This window comes from Branchiostoma lanceolatum, chromosome 3 (genome assembly GCF_035083965.1).
Source record: "Branchiostoma lanceolatum isolate klBraLanc5 chromosome 3, klBraLanc5.hap2, whole genome shotgun sequence".
NCBI lineage: Eukaryota > Metazoa > Chordata > Leptocardii > Amphioxiformes > Branchiostomatidae > Branchiostoma > Branchiostoma lanceolatum.
The window spans coordinates 3453949-3481868 of record NC_089724.1 but is presented as its reverse complement, the minus strand read 5'-3'; the positions used below and the strand labels follow the sequence as shown (position 1 = coordinate 3481868).

Genomic DNA, 27920 nt, shown 5'->3' with positions numbered 1-27920 from the left:
AGGGGCACGGTCCAGGAAATTCAACCCTCTGAAATGGCATTTCCTACTTTTTTGAGAGAATTTCAAACAAAGAAACTTATGGAGAGGGGATGCATTGATCATTGTTTTACCCCATAAGTGTGCGCGTCTGTGTGTATAGTAGTGCTTTCGAACACCCTGTTTACGGGATGTGGACTTAATACGTTGTATAAATCAACTGGTAGCTATAGAGTTCATGACAGAATCCAATTTTCCTCAGACTATGGTTTACTGTTAGAGTCCAACAATGCTGCAAATGTACAGAAACTGGTCAGAAAGAACATTTACAACCAATGCATGCAACTAGTGTAACAGGTTTTGAACTGCGTAGAACATAGAAGTTTAGCTTTGATAGCAGCACACTAACAATGAAAGTTGTTGTACAGGGATGTACTGTTTTCCTTATAATGTATGCCAAATCTGCTACCATAGGCATCGGAATGTGTCTTTGTAGTCAATGTCCTAAGAGATTCAACCTCATCTCACCTATTACTCATATCCGACATACTTGCTTTGAATTATGACTGACAGAGAATTCTCGATGTTAAAAAAAGCACTTAATATACATTTCTATGTAATTATACATTTTCCATTTCCTTATATAATCTTCTGTATAATTCTACAATTTGGCAATATGGCTATAGACTTGGCTAATGAATAGGAATGTACAGTGCTTTGTGTATCATTATATATATATATGGAGAACCAAATAACATTACAAACCATTTCTTAATACCATTTGTTATAGGAGGCATTACTGTTTCATATACTTGTCATTTCATAATATTATTTAACAGACATACTTGTCATATCATATATAACAGGCATACAATGCAGCTAATATCAAAACTGTCAGTATATCATTCATTTCAACATTGTAAAATTTCAATATTAGACATTTGATCACATTTGAACACCATCATCTCTATAATCTATAAATAACATGCGGAACAGGATGGCATTGAAAAATTAAAAAGTGACATTTTGCTATTCTATCAGGATATTTATAAATTTTATACACAATGTAGTTGCTTTGATGAAAAACACCTGTTTGATTGATGTGTTTAAGGCCGGAGTTCTTCCATTCTTATCATCTTACCAACACACGGTTAAGTCACAAATCCTGGACAACTTCTAAACATTAAGATATTTTAAAACCCAAGTCATAAATCAAAGACTTTGACATGACTTAAAGTCGTTAATTCTTGACAGTGCCCTGGTTGTGACTCATCAACAAAAGGATTGCTGGCAATTGAGTACATAATTTTATGAGTTAATTACCATGTCCCTTCTGCATGTGGGCTCTCATTTTACTTGGTGTAACAAACCCCTTGTGACACACCTGACACCTGTGGGGAAACTCCTTAGTGTGAATACCGATAACATGTTCCTTCATACTTGTCACTCGTGAAAACCTCATGTCACAGTGTTCACACTTGTATGGCTTTTCACCAGTATGAATTCTCATGTGTGTCTGTAGATCACCTGCCCCTGTAAACCCCTTACCACACTGTGTACACACATGTGGCTGCTGACCAGAATGTGTTAACATGTGTCTGGTCAGGTTTGACTGTCGGTTGAATGACCTTCCGCACTCCTCACACCTGTAGGATTTCTCATCAGTGTGAACCTGCTGGTGTGTTTTCAGGTGGTCCTTTCGTGTAAACCCCTTCCCACAGGTGGGACACTTGTGTGGTCTCTCTCCTGTGTGGGTCACCATGTGACGCTTAAAATTGTGTGAGCAATTACTTGAATAACTGCAGTGCTTACATCTGTGACTTTTCGACCCTGACCTATCTGCATGTCTCTTCACATGCCTGTCCAGGTAGTCCTGGGTGGAGAACAGCTTCCCACACCTGCTGCACCTGTAGCCTGCAATTGCACCTGTCTGGATACCTGAAAGGACACAACAGGTACAACTTAAGTATGATATCTAAATAAAGTGTACACCTAATATGTCTGCATAGCTATTCATATGTTTGTCCAGGTAGTCTGGGGCAGTGAGCAACTGAACCTGTCTATATGGCCTCCGTCGGTCAGTATTGACCATGGTAAAATCCTAATTCACAACAGCCCTACAGCATCTGTCTATGTGTAGAGAAATAACAGGTAATAGCCATAATGTGGCCCAAAGTTTGGATCTGTTAGGTCTGGATACCTACAAAAAGATAACAGAGCACAGATTCCCTAATAAGTCTGCATAGCTCATTCATATGTCTGCCCTGCCCAGGGAGTCCCAGGGAGTCCTTCCCACACCTGTTGCGCATGTAGTTAGCAACTGCATCTGTCTTCACACCTGTTGTGGCACAACAGTTGGTAGCTTCAATATGGTTTCAAAAAACAAACTGTGGACCTGGCATGTATGAAATGTTCCTTCACATCTGTCTAAGAAACCAACAGTTGTTTATCTTGGTGGAAAAACAGCTTCCAACACCTACTGCACCTGTAGCCTGCAACTGAACCTGTATGTGTAGAGAAATAACAGGCAATAGATAATGTGGTCCAAAGTGTCAGGTCTGAATGATGCTTTACAGGCCGTTCAGTGTAATATAACCAGCTGCTGCCGCGCCGCGTGCCTGCGAAGCTGGTGTGTTATGCTGAAGGGTGGTTATACCGGCTATACAGATACAGATACAAATCTGTTCAAGAAGTCCTAGTTGGAGAACAGCTCAACTGCACTAGTCCAGGTTGTCTTTTCGTGGTAAATAGATTTCACCTTGTAGTCACCCTGTAGTCTGCAAATGCACCTGTCTGCATGGTTACCTGCAGAGAAATTACAGGTATTCGATATGGTCTCAAAGCAATATCTGGATGGTGATTTGGAGGTTCATTCAAGATGTGATGGGTAGAAAACAGCCTCCCACACCTGCTGCACCTGTAGTCGGCAATTGCACCTGTCTGGACACCTGCAGAAACATAACAGGTAACAGCTTCAGTTTAATTTCACAACAATATGTCTGCATGTCTTTGAACATGTGTGAGCAAGGAGTCTAAGGTGAAGAACACCTTTTCACACCTGCTGGACCAGCATCGGTATGGATACCTGCAGAAATATAACAGAGCACAGATTTAGTATATATAGTTTCCAAACAAAGGATCAGAACCTGACAATTCTGAATGTGCTTTCACAGGTCTGTCATTGGTTAGAAACAGCTTCCCACACCTGCTGCACCTGTATTGTCTAGATACCTAGTACAGAGAGATGTGTCAACCTGACATGTATTTCCAGGTAGCCCTTCTTGGCTTCTAGGTTAATAGCTTCACATACCTGCTACACCATGTAGTCTGCAAATGAACTACCTGAAAGGACATAACAGGTGACAACCTAAGTATGTGTGCATCTCTTCACATGCCTGTCCAGGTAGTCCTGGGTAGAGAACAGCCTCCCACATCTGCTGCACCTGTAGCCTGAAACGGCAGCTGGCCGGATACCTGCAGACATAACAGGTAGCAGCTTCAGTATAGTTTTTTAAACAATAGGAGGATCTAGGACCTGACATGTCTTTTTGAGCAAGGAGTCAAGGGTGCATAACACCTTTCCATACCTGCATCAGTCCGAATACCTGCAGAAAAATAACCTGCGGATTCGGTATGGTTTAGTAAGCATCAGAACATAGCATGACTGGATGTGCTCTCACATATCTGTCTAAGAAGTCATTGGTGAGAAACAGTCAACACTTGCTGCACCTGTAACCACACCTGTCTGGATACCTGCAGAGAGATAACAGGTAGCAGTGATATCTTAACCCTTAAGCTGCCAGTCCCGACTTAATTAGGGATACAGAAATATGCCTTGTGTGCTGGACCCGGTTATAACCGGGATAGGGTATTCCCCAGAACAAAACAGCTTTGCGTGCGTGTAGCGCGCGAAGCCGGGAAGTTAGGGGAGTTAGCGCCGCCGAGTGTTTCGCGGGTTTCGTGAGGGAGGTCAGGGGTCAAACATTTTTGATTTTTACTTGGCTAAAAAACCTGGCAGCTTAAGGGTTAAAGCAATGTGTCAAGCTTCCAGGTAGTCCTTCCTGGCTTCCTAGCTTCACACACCTGCTACACCTGTAGTCTGCAAATGCACTTGTCTGGCTACCTGCAGAGAAATAACAGGCATTCAATATGGTCTCAAACCAATGTCTGGATTGTCATTTGGATGTTTGTTCAGGACGTTCTGGGTAGAGAGCAAACCCAAACACCTGCTGCACATGTAGCCTGCAACAACACCTTGGCATGGACCTTGATAATGTTAAACACTGTTATGTGTTGATAAATTGATTGATTGATTGATTGATTGATTTCCAATGTAATGAATAAGGTGTTTCAACAGTTGAAGAAATGTGGGCAACATTTCTGACAGAAACCCATGGCCATGCTTTGGCGGGATTTATCTCAATAGACACTAAACAATATGCATATGAAGGCTGGGTTCTTGAGATCAGGGTTGAATTTCCTATCATTAAAGTCTGAAATGAGCTATGCCTTACTTTGCTTTTGCTTATTGGACTCCTCTTGTTTGGCTTCAGAGATGCCCAGCTCCTTGGCGTACTCGTTCCCATACCACACCAGCAGCTCGGTGCCAGGGGGAACAGGCTTGTAGGTGCGGTAGTAGATGTTCCTGTAGTACTGGAAGGCCACCAGGTTCTGCTCCTCCTCATTTCTGGCACAGTTGACGTAACGCATCCAGCTGCTCTTGGTGACGTCAGTGGCGTCAATGTAGTACTTCACCTTGTCATTCTTGGAGATCTACATGGAAAATATAAGATTTTCTTAAAGTAAGGTAACATCCATGCATTGTAATGAACACTGTAACCTATTCATACAAAAGAAGTAAGATTATGAACAATTTTGCTGCCCATAGAAAAAACCAAGTTGTAGTTTGTTCTCAAACACCTTCCTATAGAATATACAAAATGCAATGTACGATGATTTGTAAAGATATATGGAATAAATTGATGTAGGTTACACATCCAGGTAAGAAGATATGCCAAAAATAGTCACTCGAGCAACTGGATAAAATTTCTGAATCTTATCAAGTTGCTTGAGTAACTATAATTTTGACATATAGGAAATAACCTTAAATCTAAAGTTAAAAAAAGTCACTTGAGCCAAAAATAGTCACTCGAGCAACTGGATAAAATTTCTGAATCTTATCAAGTTGCTTGAGTAACTATAATTTTGACATATAGGAAATAACCTTAAATCTATGCATGGGACTAAGCCAACAACAAATTTCTAGGTATATACATGTAAAGACATTAGGAAACAGTCCACTTACTTGCCATGCATATCCACTGGTCATTCCTATCTCAGGTCCACTGATTTTCCCATCATATGGCCCAAACACCAGGTTTTTCTGCATGGTCTTTCCATCCAGCCATACCCCGTCCCCTGCACCTTTGATCTTGGAAGGACACACAGACAAGAAGTCAGGTAGGGTGCGGGCCGCTCTGTTGTGTTCTCCTTTGGGAACTTCTTTGTCCTTCACGACAGTGAGTGGACCATGGACGGGGCAGTCCCCCTCATACAGCTCATTGCAGTCTTCGCAGACTGAAACAAAATAAAATCTTGTTGGCAATTGCAATGGCCTTATGAAAGAATGTTTAGAATAATGCATCAAAACTTACAAAATATATGCCAATACGATTTACAACATTCTGGACTACCCAACAGCTTTGCTTCTATTACAACAGTTATAGGATGTTCCTTGAATGTGATATTCAGAAATGATTTTAAAGAAAGTTCTCCTGCTTTACAGTATGTGTTTCTCCTTTGTATGTGCAAATGCACATGTATGTGAGGAAATTTCAATGAAATAACCACAGTAATTATGAAAACAAAAAATCATCAAACAATACCATACATACACAAATAGTGGTCATCATCCGGAAGCTCAACTTCCTTATAGTTCTTTCTTGGAATGTTGCGTTGTGGATAGCGGCTCTTCCTAGTCTCCCTCTTATCCTCTACTGGCTCCTTCTTCAGTTCCTGCTGCTTTGCTGGCTGCAGTGTTGTGGTCAGAAGCTCTAAGATTTGACAGATATCATGATTTAACAGAATCAAGACATCATGGCTCATACAAATTGTAGAAGGGATGTGCAGGAAGACAATTTTCTACAATATTTTCCAAGTTTTGTGGTCTGTTGCAGATAAAAGCCTCCAATAGGAGGGGCAATGTCTGCCAGATGTAAAAATAACAGATCATACATGTCTACATCCACTTTTGAATCATTTTTTTATGATGACATGTAGAAATTATGCCATCCAAGCAGCTCTAACTTCAATCATGAAAAAAAAGCATTTGATAAATACCTTCTTCCAAATCTGTACTGATGTCTGACTCTGAGCCCTCCTCCTGTCCATCCTGTGGTCCAGCAGCCTCCTCTTGCTGGATCTCTAACTCCAGATCCTTCATCTTCTTCTCCAGCTCTGCTATGCTGGCTGCTGTGGCTGCTTGGACCTCAGCCACCTCATCAGCTTGAAAACCCAGGAATGTTTTTGCACCATCATCATCACTCTCCCTTGTGTCTGGGGCTTTGCTTACTGTTGCTTCAGCTTTCTTTTTTCCCTATGGTAAAAATCAATGATAATATCCCTCTAAGTTAGAGTCTTACCTTCTAATATCACTCTTTTGCCTAGTTATATAGACTTCAATCACTGTCCTTGGTGCTGATTGTTGTTCTGACAGGAAAGCACACCTAAGCATTCAGTTTTACACTAATGCAGGTAACATTTTACCTAGGATAATTTATGTTTACAATGTTATAGTTGAGAGATGCAGGTAGGTAGGCAAACATTCTTGAGCACACCAACAAAAGGCTAGAGCAAAAACTGCACCTGCATTTATATATGGCATTTTAGCACTAACAATAATGCACTGACGTACCCTCTCCCATATAGATTTGTTTCTTATATATGGAATATGGAGATGTGGGTAGGTTGGCAAATATTCCTGTAAAAGGCTAGAGCAAGAAATGTACTAACATTTGTGGATGGCATTTCAGCACTAACAATAAAATGTGCAAAAATAAACAAAACATCTCCCACATAGATTTGTTTCTCATGTACCATGGTGGGTAATGCATACTTTGTGCCTTGAGTCCAGTTTGTTAATTCAGCCTTTATCATTAAACAGGTTGCAAAAAGAAGATGAAAGTAATTGATGAAAGTGGCATAAGTATGTCCTTAGTGAAATGGCAATTAGAATCTGCGATTTGTTGTACCTTAGATTTTTGGTGTGGGCCAGTGATCTGTGGTTTGGGTTTTAACATCCTGGGTTTCTTGGGTGGCAACAGGAACCAAGCTGAAAGTGGTTCCAAAAGAAAGGTTATTCTTGTATATATACTAAAGAGCTGAACCAACAAAAAACACTGTAGGTAGCAATTAATATAGCAGGAAATGTACATACCGGTATTGCCCGTACATAAACTGAAAACAGCCATCTTCTTGATCATCGTAAGGGAATTTTTTATATTTACTAAATGCATTGAAAACCCCAGGCACATCTATAAAAGGTATGTCATACTCAAGGTTGAAAATACTGGCTGGGCACAACAGTATATATATAATTATGCAATGTCAGTTGTATTTATAATATTGTGACCTGCAATCTCATATCATAGTAACTTCTTCTTTCTAAAAATCACTGCACTCACGTTTCTTTGGCGGTTGGTTCTTCTTCCTCTCTAGTTCAGGCGTCCATTCCTCATCTTCCTCTGACTCACTGCTGGTGAGAGGTGGGGTGGGGGGCTCCTTGGGCTGAACCAAGCTACGTCTGTTCCTCTCCATGAAGTAGGGTTTCTTACCAGGTAGACCTAATATGCAAAATAAGAAATGATGATCTTGTTGAGCTCAATGTCCAAACCAAATGTGTTATATAATTCTTGGTACTACAAATATAATGATATCTGTTAAAAGTGTAAAATTCAGGCTTTGTCTTTGGTATACTATGCTCAGAAACAGTTATAAAACAATGAACGGGAACTCTAATCGAAACAATCAAAAACTTACCAAGCATCCTCATGACATCGTAGTTACGCTTCATGTTCCGATATCGCGTCATCTCGATTTTGCTGAGCTCTGCCAGTTCTTCCTTGCTGAAGTACTGCTCGACACGGATATCTTCAGTCTCTGGGACTTTGCTCATGTCAAAGTCTGTGTCTATCATGCTTGCAAATGGATTTGAACTGGAGGTAAAAGAAAGAGGAACAAAATGAGACTCAAACCTTATCATCAATGAAAACTATAGTATTGTCAGCTTTATCACAAGTTTGAACAACTTTATCATGAAAAAAAACAATAAAGAGAGATATTGCACCAACTAGGCACAGCCTCATTACTCAAAAGGGTACCTACTGGCTAAACTTCAATGTGAATATTCAAGGTAAATATATTCCTTCCAAATAAATTTACTTGTAGGAACTATTGCAAATGGTTCGTCCTTTGCATCATGTGCAAAATCAAAGCATTGGCTAATCTTTAAAAAGGAACAGCTCTCCGGAAATGCAGACATAGCAGACTGAAGCATACAGTACAGCTTAGTAAGTATCATTTCACCACTAAGAGGTGTGTGTGTGGGGGGGGGGGGGGGGGGTCTTCCAGTGTAGCTGTTTACTAAATATATGGACTCATATCATCATAATTCTTTCTTTTCTTGCCTTTAATGCCCACGGTCGTGATGACGACCATTATGGCATGTTGGGAAAGTCGTATAAAGTGCCTTTCCCAAGGGCACAAGATCAGTGACATGACATGTTATTTGAACCCAGGACCGCTTGGTTCTGAGTCCAACACGCTACCATTGCGCCATTAATTTCAATCGTTATTTCAATCAAAATTGCAAAAACTAATATCAAAGTTTCAAGATCCGAACTTACCTGCCACTGGTGCTGGCTGCCTGCTTGTCCTTGTTTTCGTCGTCTGATCCTGACGAGCTCGCGCTGCTGACAGACGCCATCTTCACACTGTCGTCTGCACTGTACAAATGGCGGGAAAAATCCTGTCATGACAGAACAGTGCAGTTTTAGCCTACAACACAAATCTATCGTACTTTCTGTAGTTTTTCTATGTGCTTAGAATACCAGTGAATACTCAAGCCGATTTCCTTTGGTAGACAATATAATTTGCTCTACACAAACCAGTAACGCTATACTAGTAATCTGTAAAGTACTGCATACTGCATAGGATTAATTTTGGAAAATAAACAAACCCTCAACAGAGGAATCCGTGCACATCGTGTAGTTTACAGAACTTACACTGAGTTTCCCTAAAACACGACCTGAAACGGTTGTCGTCAGGCTAATAAATATTACGAAATATTGCGATGACAAGTTGAGGGACTATTGCGTTATGTAAACAAAAATCCTGTCAGAGGACGTCGTGTCACTGAGTTGTCAAAATGTCGTCTGCACAGAACTTGAAACAAATTTTTAAAGCCTGACAGAAAATGGAGTTGTCACGGCAAATCTCGATGCACAGAGACTTACCGAATGCCTATGTGGTCTGCTGAAGTCGAATTCCGCTAAATTCCGGCTCCTTTGCGAAGAAATGCACGATTTTCCCCGCACAAAACTGCTGAACGTCCGTTCAGAAAAACAAAATGACTTCGGAAGCCTTCGGAGGTATTTTCCCCACAATGCACAGCGATCGTACGTTTCCGTGGGCTGTTCGGGTGTAATCGGGCTTTCTCGTAACCGAATTCTCGTTGCAATTTTGCCTGCTACATCTGCTTGGAGATAAAATCCCACTATATTCCCATCTTATTGCACATTGCCAAACATTTTTGGCGAGAGTATAATATCAGCCGTCCGAAAATCGTTGCTGCATGATACTAAGAAATGCTATACAGGAATAAAATACGTATTGGCCCTGATAACGTACCGAGTTTTGTTTTATTCTATAACTTCAATTCTTGTTACAAGATTCATGGTCTATGTGTTGAAAAATCAGGCATTAGACTTGTAATCTGCAGAGGATCTCATCCATAAACTTCACTTGCTGTGGCTTAAACGTTACAAACCGCACAAGGCAAAGAAAGCAAAATAAAGTTTTGCATGCAGTAACCGATGAAGCAAATGGCTTTTCAGATACAATAACGAAAGTTAGATTGAAGGAAATTTAACAATAAAAGTCAGGCGTCGCATGACATGTATTTTCTCAAACTTGCCGGGCAACCGTTGTAGCATCTAAATAGCAAGAGATTGCACGACCGACGCTAAGATAGTCAAGTCGAGTCGTACAGTTGAGTTGAGTTGAGTTTACGGTCAAGTAGGTTGTTCATCCAGTTTAGACAGCTCTTTATCTGTACCTTCTTTATTCAACTGACACAGTGGGTTTATGTGGACGATCCAATGTTGAAATTGACAGGGTGGTTCTCCATAAAGTTGTCAGATTTGATCGTTTATTGTCAACCATAAACCAGCGTGGCACATTTTGGTGCAGGCCAGGAGGTTAATTTCAACCTCCTTGGTACAGGCTAGATGTCACGATATGTGAAGACTATGCAGTTCAGACCTCACAACCAAAAGAAGACAACGTTAATGTCAACACCACCACGTTTTTCTTCTCACTCCGTCAGTTGCAACATCCTTGTCACCTTACCTTCTTTTCGCGGGAAAAAATACGATTAAACTTAAAGCAATGGAATAAATACACCGATTTATCTTGTATTTTCATGGCTTTACGCAAGTAAAGATGTTGTGTCATTTATTTCATATCACAAAGGTTTCATCTTTTAAGTCTACATCTTATTTTGATTCCGTTTACCTATCTCTCATTTATCGTAAAAATGACATGAATTTCATAATAAATATTTGCCCCCCTCCCACACTTGGGTTTTTGTTTACATTTTGCACTTGACGCCGGGCGGTTGCTGGGGAATCCCTGGATATGCAAATTTTAGAACGAACTATTTGTTCGAGTAGGGTCATTCATTTTTATACCAAACTACAAATCTTGGCAAGAACTTCTTCATAAAATAAAGAGAACTCACTGTTTATTTTCATAGATAGTTCACAGCATGAAATGCCTTTTTGAAACGTCTAAATGATCGGTATGTGGAAAAAAAAGTTCTCCCATTGTAACTCGTACCCCGCGCAACACGAAGTGGACTCGTCCCTTGAGCACCTAGCAACGATCCAAGCGACTTACTCACCATTCGCTGCTTGGACGCGGAACAGAGAGGTCCTGTGTTTTCAAGCTCCATCAGTGTGTTCAAGACGTTGTTCTGTAAGTTTTACATGTTATATTACGATGGTTCTGAACCGTTCAAAACATCTATAGCGTTAACTACAAGAGTTTTACCGTACGTTTACGTGAAAATTAGCATGTTTCTACGCTTTTCAACAGGGGTATTGGGGAGGGCTCAAATTCTTTTACTCAACATTAATGTTAACGTTACGTTAGACATTTGCCTGAAGTGTAATCTTTAAACAAGTAATGTTTTTGTTGTCATAGTAAAGTGTTCAGTGCAGAAACACTATGAAAGGAAGTAAGTAGCTAACTGTACAGTTAACACATCTACAATCGGCTGACAACCCGATTGAAGGGCTGCATTGTTGCGCCGGTTTGGGGGGGGGCGCTAACACTTTGTAATCATGCATAAATTGGTTGAACTGATAGCGGTAAGATGTATTCCAAGCCTTGCCACAAGCTTGCGAAGATACATATGCTTGAGATTATTGTCCGATTCACGGCAAAACCATAAGTAAACATGTTTAGTTGTTTTTGGCGACGCCTCGTCGGCGGAGCCTTCGACGGTACACTTTTTACGTTTGCGTGAAATATTCTCGCATTTTCTGCGCGGTACCACATGGCAGTTTTCTACAGTACTGTAGCGGCATGATTTTGGCTAAAAGCATAGAAGAAAATTGCTGATTAAGTCATAGGAAGATGGCATGCATTATAAGGAAGATGCCTGTTTTACACAAAATGTTGCAAGTTGCAACAGCCTTGTGTAAAACAAGCATCTTGCAACTGTTAACCAATGTTTTGAATGAAGATTTTGATAAGGACTAACGTTATATGTTCCTTTATTCAACAGGATCAATTATAATGTTTGGGACCCTGGGCAGGACCGCTATGCGGGGCCTGATGGGGGCGCAGCCTATCAACATCTTGGCCGGTATGAATCTCTGTTTCATCACTAGTAACTTCTCTTTTATTACAGTACTTCCTATCAACATCTTGGAAGGTAATATAAGGGTCTCTGTTTCTTTGTCTCATCATTAACTTTTCTTACCAATACTTCTGTACAAATGTTGGTCATGTATGTAGATAGATCATTGTAACCATAGACAAGACCAAACATTAAAGCAGGGCTTTTTCTTGTGCGTGTATGCATCATGAATATTTGTATTACACTAAGGCAGGATGTTATGTTACAAGATGTTTTCATAAAGATAGCTTAATATGAATAGCAGATGAAAGATTATTATCTATCTCATATGTACCATATATATATATATATATATATATATATGTATGTATGTATGTATGTATGTATGTATATATATATATATATATATATATATATATATATATATATATATATATATATATATATATATATATATATATATGTATATATATATATATATATATATATATATATATATATATATATATATGGTACATATGAGATAGATAATAATCTTTCATCTGCTATTCATATTAAGCTATCTTTATGAAAACATCTTGGGGGCTAATGGAGTAAGATACTGATAAATATCGATCTAGTACTAGTATATATATATATATATATATATATATATATATGTATATGTATATGTATATGTATATGTATAAGTATATGTATATGTATATGTATATGTATATATATATATATATATATATATATATATATATATATATATGTATATATATATGTATATATATATCTATATATATATATATATATGTATATATATATATATCTATATATATATATATATATGTATATATATATATATATACATACATACATACATACATACATACATACATACATACATACATACATACATACATACATACATACATACATACATATATATATACTAGTACTAGATCGATATTTATCAGTATCTTACTCCATTAGCCCCCAGGTCCCGCCCTGCCCAGGTGTTCCAGGGAATGGCCAACCTCGCTGCCTGTAAGACTGCCTTTCCTTACAATAGTTTATCACTAGTAGATCTTGTATGTCAGCCATAGGGAATCATGCTCAAACTCTGTATCTGCTTAGAACTATATTCTAGTCACTTAAGTGTTGCAGCTTGAGGTATGCTTGAAGCTCTTAGACATCAGGTTTCGATGGTCATCTAATTAAGAAAACAAACAAAGACTGGAGGCCTCCATTGTACAAAAAGAAACATCCAGACAGCTCTAACTTATGTGTGCTGCACTTTTTCACTGAAGCATATTAATATGGTTTCATGGTTTTGTACTTTCCTCCAGCCATCTCTACCATCGACGCCGTGTTGTATGTCACATCTGCAGCCATGGCTGGAGCTGGCATTGCACACGTGAGTCACATTTCTTACTTGGGTATTATACTGTTGAATATACAGTGTACCATCCTTGGGTAACATATCTTTAAGTTGATGACTTGTTTCAAAGAAAAAGATTGACCAATCACTGAGCTGAGACAGATATAGGCAGTAGTAGTGGGCAACCCCAAGTCAACCATACACACTCACGCCACATCTTCAGAAAAGACACTGTAGTCGCATATGGTTCCCGTTTACCGACTTTATTTGAGCCCACACCAACATGTTTCGCCTGTGTGTGGCTTTCTCAAGGATCAAGGCTCAAATGAATAAAGGATCAATGCTCAAATGATGTGGGCTTGAATAAAGTTCTAAACGGGAACTATACGCGGCTACAGCGTCTTTTCTGAAGATGTGGCGTGAGTGTGTACGGTTGGCCTTGGGGTAACGTCCTTACCAATTACCTACTGAGCTGAGACACATTTCTTCTCCCTGCCTTTGTAGTACAAACGAGAGGAGCAGCAGACACCGATGAGGAACAACATCGCAGTCGTCGGTGACGCCAGTCCCACGGAGGTACCAACTTACCCGTGGGTTGGCGTCGCCGACGACAACTGGACTGGCTTCTAAACTGCCACCTGTTGGTCACCTGAAGGCTGAACACCTGGGAATAACAAAAGAAAATGTCTGGGAGGAAAAAAAAGAACACAAAGAAAAATATGAAATAAATATAAAAATATAAAATGAATATGAAAATATAAAATAAATATGAAAATATAAAATAAATATAAAAATAGATAAATATAAAAATAAATGAATAAAAAAATAAATATAAAAATAAACAAATATAAAAATATAAAATAACTATAAAATAACTATAAAAATAAATAAAAAATATGAAAATAACTAAATATAAAAATATAAAATGAATACAAAAATACAAAATAAATATTAAAAAATAAAACAAAGTACATTGTACAGACATGTAGTCTCATTGTACCAATTTGTATTAAAAAATCCTCCCAAGTTACAACCTCGTTTTTGTTACTTCAATGGTACATAGTCTTGTTCCTTAGCTAATATTTCAGGATAGGTGAGTGAGTGAGAGGGTGAGTGAGAGTGAGATGGTGAGTGGGTGAGTGAGTGGGAGAGAGTGGGTGAGTCAGTGGGTGAGAGAGTTAGTGATTGGGTGAGAGAGTGAGTGGGTGAGTATGTGAGAGAGTGAGTGGGTGAGAGAGTGAATGGGTTGTGAGTGAGTGAGTGGGTGAGAAAGTGAATGAGTGTGGGTGAGTTAGTGAGAGTGTGAGTGGGTGAGAGAGAGTGAGTGTCGAGTGAGTGTGTGTGAGTGAGATTGAGTGCGTGTGTATGTGTGTGGGTGAGTGAGTCACTGAGTGAGTGACAGTGAGTGAGTCACTGACTGAGTGAGTGAGAGTGAGTGAGTGAGTGAGAAGAATAATGACGTAGGGGAGAAAACAGAGCCATAGATTATGGATGGATGACAGTACGTATCACAAACACATTTAAAGTACATGTATGAATCATGGTTCGGTGTGCAAACCTGAGGTACGAACACCTACCCAGAGCCCCTTGTACCCTAAGTTATATGGATACGTGAAACCTAAATTTCCTGTTTTTTAGATGAGATAACACGATAATCAAATTTCGTTTTTAAAAGGTGGAAATCAATTAGTCGAGAGCAAATTTTACAGAAAGTAGCTAAAACAAAAATCCGTTTCAGAAGTGTCTTTCAAGATCCTAGGCCTTGAAAAATGTAAGTACGGTATATGGCCCACTATGAGGGCCGGCATTGGGCGTATGAAATGATCTATTTCTGGAGAGAACAACTTATCAGTTTATTATAATAGCGTATGCTAATCTCCAAGCACATCTATAGGTTGCATAAAGACCGTATCAAACTGGCAGAGGAAGTACGTTTTGCATTACAAGCTCCTTCTTCCAGTTGGATACGGTCTTTGCAATCCATTGGGTCTGGTTGGAGACTAACGTATGCATCCCATGAAGATCAAATATTGAAATCTACATGGCCGAATAGATGTGTCGAGACCTGGTTACTGCCTGCAGATATGAGGCAAATTATGAACCTTCTTCCAGAATAAAGTAGGTGATAAAACATATAATGCCCCAGAGCCAACGGGCCCTTATGTAGGTCAAGGAGCCGACTGGAATGACGACCTATCAACCCAGCTCAACGATTAGAAGGTTGCAGGTCATCTCAAACAACTCCTGCTTCTCTCCGACTAGCCTGACGAAACGCGCTCCTAGTGGCCAGCCGGTCCTGTAACCGCCATCCCCCTAGGGCTGGGGGCCAGTAACCTGAAGATTTTTGTTGTTCATTCTGTCTATAATCAAGGACGGACCTGGGGATTGAAAAGTTTTCTATCAATACGTTTCATGCGGAAAAATTTTTGTCAATACTTGACTCCGCGGGTTGTTGAAAAGTAGGTTGAATAATTTGCCAAAGGCTGGACAGATTTGCCATTTGTAGCCAAAATTGTACTACAATCCATCTACAGGTCCTGCATTTGCTGATTAAATATTCCCTCTCTCTCTCTCTCTCACACTCACTCACTCTCACCATTTTCTTCAACCTAAGATGTAGTAGCCACTTCTGAAGCAGCCATTTAGTCATCAATTTTCAATGACAGTTACTGTTTGTGCTGATATTTATTTCATATTGCATTGTATTGTACATGAAACATGAAAAAAGAAAAATTCTTCTTAAAGGAGTCCTAAACTCCAGAAGGCGGTGTTATTTTCCACTAGATTATGTATCAATCAATATATAATCAACCGACTTTTTAAAAAATTCTGCTTGTGGTAAATTTTACAAGGTGTGTTTTTCAAAACAATATCATGATACTCACTAAACCCCTGCAGACCCTACCAGTGTATTCCCTATGCGTAAACATACATTTTTAAACGTGGATATTTTCGATGTAAATGAGGGTGGTTAAGCACGATATGAAGGCCAATTGTTAATAAGATATAAAAGAACACATAGCCAGAAGGATTTTCTTAACCACCCTGACATTCTTTTTGGAATCTATTTTTTGTCAGGCATTGTCAGGCACATTGTAAAAAACACATAGGCTGAGGGTCACCTGGGGAATTTGGTAGAATACTGAACGTTTTGGATGCGCACAGGACTAGTGGGTACTTTATCGTATACTGGTAAAAATATTCATTTCTACTTCCTAAAATTACCATCTTTTGGAAAATAACTTCCCCCTCTGGACTTTAGGACTCCTTTAAGTTACAACCTTGTCTTTGTTTTTTATTTCTGGTTTTTAGACTACGTTCTTACTGCTGAGAAAAGCATGTGTGAGCTTGTTTGTTTGTGATGGTGTGTTCTTAGTTATTCAAATATTACAGAGTGACAGGATGTGAAGCCGAAAATGGTGTAACTGAAGACTGGCAAGATGGCTTGTCTCAAGGTGCAAAGTTCAGGTCTTGAAAGTAATTTGGTAACATCAGGATTGTTACATGATTTGGGTGCGCTGATTTTATCATATTACACCGAGAAACTGCTTCAAAAACTTCTCTTCGCTCTGCTTCAAGCTCTTACCATTGGTGACTCAATCAGTTTTGTCTTCCATAATCTCAGACAGTTTAATATGATAAAATCAGCACAATCATCCCAATCCTTCGACGTTTTTTTTCTAAAGAGAGGTAAAAGGATGCCGGAATCCCATGCTCTGAACATAACCAGGGTTTTTTTTTTCAAAAGAGGAGTACCATGCGCCTAACTCAAGAGAACCGTTTCGCTGACAAGCATAACATTCAGATTGACTATGCTACTTGTACTAAGGTCAAACGTGGCCAGTCTTCAACTGTGACCTGAGTAATTTTGCTCCTCTGGAAGCCTTAAAATGCCCAATTTTAGACTGGAATTCTAAAAGTGACCACACCGTGGAAAGGGCAAATCACACATTCCCCTGCTTGGTCGATCTGCTCCCTCGCAATGCCACCTTTGCAATGTTTGCCTTAAAAAAACAACTGTTTATGATGCTCTAGTGTCTAAGATGTCAACATTGTCTCTTTCGCTCTCTCAGTCATTGTCATTGTTGTCCTCTACGCTGTTGTCTTGGTCCGAAAGCTCATCTTCACTGTCATCGTCATCTGATATTCCGGTTCCGGATGACTCTGACAAACTGACATCGCTCTCTGGCTCGTCGTCCTGGAATGTACCCGGATCCCCGAGGCAGTTTGGGACCATCCTTGCCGTCAGGCAGTCTGTCCTACTCCCAGAACACAACCACTCTACCATGGGGGGAACAAACTTGTCTTTCAGATATCGCCAAGAGCCTGTCTTTGAGTGGTATTGGTAGGCGGCAATCCTTGCCGGCCTCTCTCCCCCCCATAGGTTCTGACTCTTTGGTACCACAGCGAGGATGTATATATCTTCTCCGTATTTCATCAGGGTTGCTACACTATAGGTTAAAGAGCCATGCCCCGTGATTGCCCATTTGCCGTTTGCAGGGTTATACACCTCCAACCATGTTGAGGACGAGTTTCCCCACTCTTTGAAACTGTCTAAACAGTAAATACTTCCCTGATGTGTAACGGCCTGAGGACGTAATGGTGGCTTAAGCATGTCCGCTATCCTTCTCCACGTGTTCTCTGTCGTACTGAAGCAGTAGCAGCCTTCCCCACTTATGACATAGATGCTGTCATCAAGGGTCACAGCACAAAGTTCAGCAGACACTCTCTGGGGGAGGGGTGGTATGGACATCCACTCGTCACAGCTGGGGTCGTAACTCTCTGCTGTTCTCTCAGTGTTATCACCACCGATGGCATAGATGTACCCCTTCAGGTACACCAGACCACACCTGGGGAAGACAGATACAGGAAGAAACTAGAATTCCACTACATCATACCTTTGCTTAATGATTTTAACCTTAATAACTGATGTATTATAAACGTTTCTCATTAATTATGCAAACAAGGTCCTCATTTGTTATACAGGTTCACTTGAGGTGATAAAAAATAAATGTGCTGGTACAGTTACTGTAAATGCAGAAATGTTTGTGGTGGTTCTATGTTTGAGGTTTTTGTGATGAACTCCTCAACATGAACTAAAAACTGCCGCAAATAGTTTTGCCCATCGAACGAACCCCTTGTCTAAGGACTACGTACTGTACATGGTATGTACAGTATTATGAGTCCCTTGTTTTGGTGAATACAACACAAATACTAACAACTTGAGGGCACAATTGAACATAGACAAGATCTTCTAACATCAAATACATTTGTCGAGAATGCACTCAAATTAAGGAGCCGTTACTTACTGACAGTACTGTAAACTAAAAGTATGCAACCAAGCGGAGCAATACAAAAAATAGTGATGCTGGCAATTCTCGCGCTTTCCACAGTACTGTAGTATTCTACTCTATTACTAGTTCCATGAGTGTGCGATGTTTGTCCAGGACCTGATCTGCACACTACGTCCAGTACTGTAATATTCCGATCTATCTTCAAATACTGTTCATACATTCCGTCGTAAGGATCACCGGAGGAAATTCATGATCATGACATTATGCGCTCGTTCTCATTTAAATGTACACATTTTGTAATCTCCGTTACCGCTTGAAATAAGACGTTCCTGGCATTAGGATATGACACATGTAAGATGTCAAACTGTAGTTTTTATGACGACTTAAAACTTTTCTAGCTTTTAAAAACGGCAGTTGCGTACCAGCTACCTTATATGTGGCATATCTTAATGTCAGAAACGTCTTACTTCTAACGTAACGGTAACAGAGATTACAAAATGTGCACATTTAAATGAGAACGAGCGTATGGCACCCTTGCCCAGTAGATGTGAGGCTGTGCTCTGTCTAAGCTAGCTATCTTGATTTCCGACTGGCTGTTCTTAAAACCGCCGGTGTTTCCATTATGTGATTGTACATAGCACTACTATTGTTTCAAACATGAACTTAAAACCACAGCGAACACTCCATCTTTTCCCTGCTGCGAAATTAAATCCCTGCAAACTGAAATACATTTACAGTAATGAGAGAAATACCAGACTGTATGCGACTTTCAAAGGGCAAACAAGATAGAGATTGTTTCACATGCAAATCTAGAAAATAGCATGCAAATGTATGTTACATGTGGGCATTTCGTGCCCTGGAAACACCTACCTGACCCTCTGTGCGATCATCTCACACCTCGGTTCCCAGATGTTCAACAGGTGGTTGTAATGGTAAAATGCCTTCTGCCTATAACATGTACTACCAGTCTCTTTACTGGTAATAATGCCCCCTGCCAGGTACAGCTCATCTTCAGGAGTGACTGTCACAGAGAACATGTCCAGGAAGTAAGGCACGTTGATTGTGTACAGTCTACCTGTGGATGGGTCATAGCAAGGGGAATCAAGGTCCGAGAAAACTTCTCTCAGGAAAATCTGCATTTCAGTTCGTGTCTGTCCCAGCCGCTGGGTTGTGCTGTCGCTGTAAACCAACTTGCAGTCTCCTGACGGACACTTTCTCTCCAGTTCCACAAGCTGGTTTGAGCTGACGAAGGAATGACGCAAGGAAAGGCAAAGTTTTGGAAGGTGCTGCAGCCGTTCTTCTTGCTCGAAGTCGATCCATCTCAGAGCAACTTGCACAACTTCGTCTTCTGAGTTGGTTAAAAGATCATCTCTGTTGAGCAAGGACTGGACCAGTGGAAGTGGCAACTGGAGGAAGGAGGGTTGCAGCGCCACCTGGTGGAACCTGGGGAAATTACATGAGTATTGGGCTGAATCAAACTGGATCAGGTCATACCCTGTGCACGGAAATAAGAGGGTATCTTATTGAATTGTGGCAAAATGGGCACCAATTTGCAAAATACCATGGCGCGAAGCGGCGCAATCACTGCGAAGTTCTTTCTGATGAATTTTAATCATTGTACATTGGTTTTTATTTTAGTGGTAACCCTGAGATTTCCAATAAAGTTAGCTGATTTGGAACTGAAACTGAAAATGTGAAATTCCAGGAGTGGTGATTTTGTTTGTAGAGGTGCAGACCTGCTTTAGAAATGAACAATCAAGTAGAAGTAGTAGTATCCATTATTAGACAATTGCTGCGGGGTTCCCTGACGTAATCTCCAAGCAGATCTACACCGGGCGCGAAAATCGTATATGCTAGCCAGAAAAGGTCCAGTCAGCCAGAGAGGGCTGATTGGACCCTCTCTGGCTGACTGGACCTTCTCTGGCTAGCATATACGATTTTCGCGCCCGGTGTAGATCTGCTTGGAGATTACCCTGATGCAGGGCCTAGGGGTTGGCAGCAGTCGGCCAGTCTTCACACAGCGCTTCCAAGCTGCTATGTCCAGCGGGTCCACATTGGTGAGGCCGCACTCTTTAATGGCCTTCTTTACGCACTCAATCCAATAATCAAAATAGATATAATTTGTTGTATAATGTGTGTGTGTGTGGTAGCCATCGGACTAACCTGGATGCGATGTACCTCCCACTGGCCTCTAACAGGCTACAGTCCCCCAGCATGTCAGCATACATCAACACATCTGCACAGTTGGACACGTCGAGCTTGTCCTTCATGTACTCTGCTGCCTCACGGCATACAAAATCCACCTGGAAGCAACAAACAGGGTTACACAGACCATTCTGCACTCATCAGTTTACAGGGATCAACATTCATTTTTGGGTATAGGTGCACCTAACCTAAAAAAACTAGGTGCACCGAAATAATTTTGGGTGCACAACATAAAATAAAATCCTAGCAAAATATATTTACAGAGCCTATAGCTACTGAATCTCTTAACTTTTATAGTCATAACACTCTGAACTAGCCATTTGGCATCCAATTCCCTAAATTGGTAACAAAGTCAGGCAGCAGGGAGAAACTTATTTATATACAGCTTCAATCTGTAATTCTATATATACTCTATAGCTAACTTCAAAACTTTAAACAAGTAATGATACATCAAACAAGGCACAATAAAGGTCATATTGCTTTTACTGATACATGTAAAAGTTGAAAGCATCCAACCAGACCAACCTGTAGCAGTCTGGCTGCAGACATCACAGCCTGGACCTGGTCTGGCTCCGTCTGAAGGCAGCCGGTGTAGGCGTAGTCGAGAATGGTTGCCATGGCTACCTCCGTCACATCCTGGATGCTGATCCTCTCCTGTTTGGCCTCCGCGTAGCCGCTGGTGAACATGGTACGGAAGTAGGGACTGCAGGATGCCAGGACAGCGCGATGGCACGGGAAACTACAGGTAAGAAAAGATCAGCCATGAATAGTTTCATCAGGTTGGTAAGTCACATAACATTGCATTTGCACATTGCACTGCAGCTCAGATAGTACCCGTTTCGCTGCTTACAGATGCAGTCCCAAACGTAAAGCATTGTACAATGTACATATACTAGTATGTAAATACTTTTAGGACTACATGTAGGTCTTCAAATGCAAACGAGGTCCTCATTTTCATAAGTTGTATCAATCGACCATCTTCAAATTCTCCAGTGATAATAGTAAAATGTTGTCCAGCAGGGTGTGAAAGTCTATCTTTACAAAAAAGGCTGTTTACCATTTCGCCTATTGAACAATTGTTATCTCACTTAAATAGCATCATTTTAGTATTATTCAGTACTGCATCGTCACTTAATTAACAGCCTATTGAATATATTTTCAGGCAACTGGGTGGTCCATTCAATCACCGTGCGATGATTCTGTATTACATTGTACATGTATATATCATAGATTCTGTTGGTCCTGTTCAAATATGTTAACGTTAAGAACAACAAATATTAAGCTCAGAATCTAATTTTTAGCTTACAATCGTTGAGAGTGCTAAAAGACGCGCCGGCGTGTGCCACAGATGCTGAGACGACCCACCAGCCTGCCCCCCTCCCCCATCGTTCGATCTTACCTTCTCCCTCCCACCTCCAGAACCACGTCTGTCAGCTCTCCCCGCTCCCTCTGACTGTTCAGCTCACGGAGAACCAGGCTGGAGTGTTCAGCGTTTGATACGTCCATAATCAGTGGTGTTTAGAGGCCAAGATCGAAGAAACGATGGTTCCTTAGTGTGCACATGTGCGCGTTTTCGAGTCAACTGCGGCGTCCTGCCATAAATATTTGAATCAGAAGGTGGCGCTATTGAGGGATACAAGATGGCGTCGACCATGGGACCATTTCTCCGGTCCTGTCTCGGGTTTCTGGTGTTTTTGCCGATTATCTGCTTTTGCCAGGTACGATTTTTCCTTGTCTTTGATTTTCGACGAATATGCTCCGACAACACAGCATAGTTTTAGCTCTCATGTTCGAACTGTTTTGTCTTTAGAGGTAGACAAATTTATGCACGTCGCCCCCCTCCCCTAACATCATAGTTAGAGTAGAGTAGAGTAGAGTAGAGTTTCTTCGGCCAGGTAGGAATCGGCTGGTTCCATTAAATGTTGGCATGTTGGATTCAAAACATATATATTTTATGACATCAAAGGCTGCTTGCTTTGTATTTCAGATGTCGTTTGATCAAATTAACCTTATAATTTGTCACCCACTGTTCATATGAAAGTAATGGACCATGTTATTTGCTGTTGAAATGAATCAGTAAAATATAACTATAGTATTAGCAAGGAGGTTTTGGTATTAGCCTTGGTATTAGTAATAGTAACCACCAAAATTTTATTGTTTAAAAAAACTTTCATTTATTATTTGGTCGATACACGATACACTAGTATTTCATTGTAGGTACGGTTGCATTTAGCATCTTATCACGATACAGTGTCTGGATTGGCTGTAAGGATGCATATGACTGGTCAATTCCCTAGACTTGGTAATTTGTCAATTCAAGTAACATGAATATGCTAGTCTCCAATTAAAAGTAAAAAGACAGAATGGTAACATTTCTCAAGCTACAGAACACCTACTTTGCCCCTGATGGAGCTATATGGGGGTAACAACAATGTAGATGTAGAACACAGCCTTTAAAAAGTGCCCAGTCTCCGGGAACGACCTTCCAACATCTGCCTGTAGATAATGAACGTGCCATGTTGGTAACCTTCTCCCCTCAGGTGTTATCAGACATGGACCTGCCCGCCGGGGCCGCCCCTCCGCCCAACATCCCCACCCTCTCCGTCACAGTGGAACATTCCTTTGATCAAGGTGAGCCTACATACTGTACATACATAATGCAGTAATGTTTGCGATGGTTTTATGTTTGCAGTTCTCTCCACAAAGAACTCTTAAGTACGAAATTAAAACCATCACGAAAGTTTTAGCCCACCTCCCCTCTTGTTTAAGCACTATGTAATGTACATTGTACAGCATTATGACGCACCTATTGATTATATATACTAGTATGGTAAAGCTCGGTTTCTGATGACTGGCTGTCCGTAAATCCACCAGTGTTTCCATTTTTCAACAGTAGCACTACAATGTTTCAAACGCGAACTCAAAATCACCTCAAACATGCCATTTTCTTCTTACCAGGAAATTAGATACCGCGAGGCTATATGGTCCGGAGTCCGGACCAGTTAGACTGGAAGTGAGTGGAGCTTGAACCACACTGTTACAAGATCATTTTACAAATCTTCCACTCTCTTTGTTTTGCCGTTTAAAAACTGCAGGAAGAGACCAGACGTTCACCCCTCGCGGCACGATATCGTGGAAGACCATGAGAAGTACAAGTGGTACCTACCAACAGGGCGTACCGCTGTCAGAGCAGGACAGGGACAGGCTAAAGGTACGTACAGGGGGTACCGCTGTCAGAGCAAGACAGGGATAGGCTAAAGGTACGTACAGGGGGTACCGCTGTCAGAGCAGGACAGGGACAGACTAAAGGTCACATGCTAATTCTTGAAAATTCTTTGTTGTTACATTTAAGGGTCATCTAATTTTCTTCCTTCTCTGGCTTGCTTGCGACATATGACTTAAAATGTAATATTGTGTGTATAAATGATATTATATTCATATTTGGTCATCTAATTTTCTTCCTTCTCTGGCTTGCTTGCGACATATGACTTAAAATGTAATATTGTGTATCAATAATATGATATTCATATTTGTACAATGATGAAGTTGTATAATTAATCACTTAATGTTTGCAACTAAAATAGGATATCCACTGCAATTTGATATATGTAGTCAGGATTTTCCCAATCATAATACTTTAATATTGATATATTGTATGTGAGTAAGTTGTGTGTGACTCGCCATTGTTTGTTGTTGCAAAGACTCAATTTTTTACCCCTTTTTCCCATTCCTCAAGGTTTTAGCGGACGCAGGTGGGTTTTACCGTATCCGAGTCCCGAACAAGTTTGGACTGATCGGGGACAGCACAGACTACGTCTCCACACTAGTCAGAGCTGTGAGTATGGAAACTACTTGTCCAGTACTATCATAATGATAGATAATTTCTTTTTCATCATCATTATCTGTCAACCATTCGGTTCTTTTTTATTTTCGAGGCTATCATTAGTATCAACTTTAACTTGCTAAAGATTCTGTAGCCTATATACCGTCTGTAATAAGGTTTGATCCACACACCCCTACTCTTTTCGGAAAGTGTGGCGGGTTCTTTAACATGCTCAAGGTTTTGTCTGTCATACATATAGGGATTTATTTACATACTGACTTGTTGTATGGAACTGTCCTGTGATAAAAAACATGACAACAACAACTCTAGCAAGAGTCTGCAAGACTTTGATAATACGAAGTGTACAACATACATGTATATACATGCTTGTAGATGCTTGTAGAAAAAACTACTAATGTTAAGTGTTCATGTTGATATTTCTTGTTTTTATTTTAATCCCTCAGGACCTTCTGTACAACTCATGTCTGTCCGACGTCATAACCCTGAACATCGACATGCTGGGTCACATCATCGGGGTTGCCATGGCAACGGTGCCGGAGGGCTGCGAGGGCGACGAGGTCGAGACCTTTGACCTGAGCTTCTTCAACACAACGGTGGAGATCGCGCAGCCCGTAACGGGGCCCGTGTGAGTTGTTCAGTCCTTGGTAGACAAGTCTTGTGTCTCATCCGTGAATAGTTTCATCAGGTTGGTAAGTCACTGAATAATAAGACTATTTCTACACAGCCAAGAGATTTATTCCACCGACGTTTCGGTGACCATCTGTCACCTTCTTCAAGGCAATTCTGACTTGTCTATAGCAGGGCTCAAGATGCTCAAGTTTCTTTGTACACAGGTGCAGGTAACATTCAAAATTATCTGTGCCAGACAAGTTTTACCTGTGCCAGTCTGCTGGAAAAGTACATTTTTATGTTGGCTCAAGCTTGAAACTGTGAAGAAACTATTTTAATTCTCTATTTAGCTCTTGAGGGGTAACAAACAGAGAACCAATGCAGGTTTAGGTGCAGGTAGACATCAGAAATACATACACAGCTCCAATTTTACCCGCACTAACCTACCTGGTATTTCTATTCCAACTCCTAGCATAGTGACTACAACATAAATGATTTCACCTTGTTGACAGTTTTTGTTTTACATATTTTTGACAGTTCTGTTTGTTTGTTTGTGTTGCCATGGCAGCCCGGAGACGCAGGCGTACATCCAGAAGATCGAACAGGAGCGCGCCGAGAAGGAGAAAGGTCAACCTCCAGAGCAGAGGTCGTTCTTCGCAAAATACGTGAGTCTATAAGAAAATATGTCTTTTTTTCTTGGAGTGAATCGCAGACATTTTGCCAAGTCACTGTTTTAAAATACGTTGTACTGTTCTCTTATTAACCACGTATGAAAGTTAACTGTTTTTGAAGCACAAATAGTCTTATTTTTAACAACATTTAAAAGTAAACTATTTTTGAACCACAACAAAATATTCAGTTTTTAATTGTGATTATTCTTTTGCTGTTCCAGTGGATGTACATCCTCCCCATAGTTTTATTCCTGATCCTGAGCCCGGGCCAGCCTGACGGTGGTCAGGGAGGTGGCGGCCAGGGGGGTGGTGGCAGAGGGGGGAACGGCGGGGGCTAGAACACCTGAATTCTCTCATCACTAAGATGGAAATATTTGTGTGGGCAAAAAAGATGACACAAGAGATTTGTATGTTGTTCTGCATGTGGTTTGTTAACTGTTAGCTGTACATTCAAGGCAAAAATTGACAATTGTGAAATAAGTTGAATGTAGATATTTGAAAATAACAGGTTATTCACAAGTATGGTATGTATGTGTAGACAAGTTAGAGGAATGACAATGCAAAACAAAGTTAAGAGAGAAAAAAACATCAATATTGAAAAAAAGATGATTGTCAGAAGCTGCCAAAATGTTTTATCTCACGGCTAATTTTTTCACATGATAAATCCATTTGAAAGTTGTTTTAATCTTATAAAACAAACAAGAAATACAAAAAAAGTTGTAGCCATACATTTCTAAGAGTAAACAATGCAAATATTGCATTCTATAATTGATAATAATGATATTTGGCTGAGGCCTTTTGCCATGTTGTTTCTGTTATTTATCCTAAGTTTCAAGGAGGATGTTTGGTTCATTATCAGGAAAAAAATGTGCAATTATGACAAACAATCAGTGTGTGTCCTTGTTTTTATTTCCACATCAACACATGGTCAGATATCACTGATACTCTAGTAGCCTCTACCAGGCTCCGTCCTATCGTTGGGAAAATAGTAGAAATCAGCCGCGGTACTTCGCTATACAGGGCAGGTCTGCTATACAGTAAGGTTCCATTTGGATGGCAGATTGGACCCTCTCTCCGTAGCTAACTCCCTAGGCACACTATTCACTCTATTAGGCCAATTTCTACTATTTTTCCAGCCATCCCGCAGAGCCTGGTAGAGGCTAATACTCTAGCACTGTAAGCGATTTTATGGGAAACAGTACCTCTGTACAAATGACTTGGTTCTGTACATTATCGTACTGCACTATCAGAAAAGTTCACATATGTTGATACATAACTTTATGGAAAACTATTTGATTTTCTTTCCAAGATAAAAATGTGTACTGACCAACTGAGTCCTCAATTATATATCTCTAAAAAGAAGATTCAGTGAGTGTTGGAGAATGTTTCCTATAATAGTACTGAACTGTTTGCTCTAAACTACAAGTACGTACCATGCACTGTTCTTGGAAACAGTCATAGAAGGGGAGTACCACTTTTTAATGGATGATATTAGGATTTGGTAAACAACTTAATGGAATCAGTTACAGTTACTTCTTTACAAATGACTTGGTTCTGTACATCCTAGTACTTGAAGCTTTGCACCAGAACTGAGTCCGCTTACAGATGTGATTTTTGTGGCAGAGACTGCCATTCTCGTATAGGGCTGTTTAGCCATAGTCGATGCTGTAGGGCTGATGTGAATTAGGATTTTACCATGGTCAATACCGACCGACAGAGGCCATATATAGTACTTGAAGCCCTATTTGCTAGACTACCATCGTGCATTGTACTGTTCTGGGGAGAAGTCACAAAAAAGGGATCTTTCACT

At 40.3% G+C, this 27920-nt stretch overlaps 4 protein-coding genes across 5 annotated transcripts; 2 read left to right on the top strand and 2 right to left on the bottom strand.

Annotated features, from left to right (window-relative positions):
* Positions 1-1291: 1291 nt before the first annotated feature.
* On the bottom strand, positions 1292-9035 carry LOC136429189 (histone-lysine N-methyltransferase PRDM9-like). The gene is made up of 9 exons (XM_066419066.1): positions 8880-9035; positions 8014-8189; positions 7659-7817; positions 7227-7306; positions 6316-6571; positions 5871-6029; positions 5282-5553; positions 4491-4749; positions 1292-1914 (listed from the first exon to the last, which is right to left on the bottom strand). Exons 1-9 carry the CDS (start codon positions 8957-8959, stop codon positions 1292-1294), a joined length of 2064 nt encoding a protein of 687 aa, XP_066275163.1. The 5' UTR covers positions 8960-9035.
* A 2071-nt stretch (positions 9036-11106) lies between these two features.
* LOC136429740 (uncharacterized) lies at positions 11107-14520 on the top strand. The gene is made up of 5 exons (XM_066419694.1): positions 11107-11229; positions 12044-12124; positions 13100-13153; positions 13456-13523; positions 13992-14520. The coding sequence occupies exons 2-5, from the start codon at positions 12055-12057 to the stop codon at positions 14115-14117; spliced, it is 318 nt and encodes a 105-aa protein (XP_066275791.1). The 5' UTR covers positions 11107-11229; positions 12044-12054; the 3' UTR covers positions 14118-14520.
* A 1637-nt stretch (positions 14521-16157) lies between these two features.
* LOC136429738 (kelch repeat and BTB domain-containing protein 8-like) lies at positions 16158-22594 on the bottom strand. Of its 2 annotated transcripts, XR_010754801.1 has the most exons (6): positions 22386-22594; positions 21512-21725; positions 20945-21084; positions 19652-20224; positions 16769-18337; positions 16158-16222 (listed from the first exon to the last, which is right to left on the bottom strand). XR_010754801.1 is itself a non-coding variant. In XM_066419691.1 (5 exons), exons 1-5 carry the CDS (start codon positions 22490-22492, stop codon positions 17557-17559), a joined length of 1815 nt encoding a protein of 604 aa, XP_066275788.1. In that variant the 5' UTR covers positions 22493-22594; the 3' UTR covers positions 16158-17556. The 2 variants fall into 2 exon arrangements, 1 of the variants encoding a protein (XP_066275788.1); XM_066419691.1 differs by having other exon boundaries at positions 16158-18337.
* Positions 22585-27444, top strand: LOC136429739 (ER membrane protein complex subunit 10-like). Its single transcript, XM_066419692.1, has 7 exons — positions 22585-22704; positions 23527-23617; positions 24082-24197; positions 24723-24821; positions 25274-25455; positions 26008-26104; positions 26332-27444. Exons 1-7 carry the CDS (start codon positions 22627-22629, stop codon positions 26446-26448), a joined length of 780 nt encoding a protein of 259 aa, XP_066275789.1. The 5' UTR covers positions 22585-22626; the 3' UTR covers positions 26449-27444.
* The last annotated feature ends 476 nt before the right edge of the window (positions 27445-27920 follow it).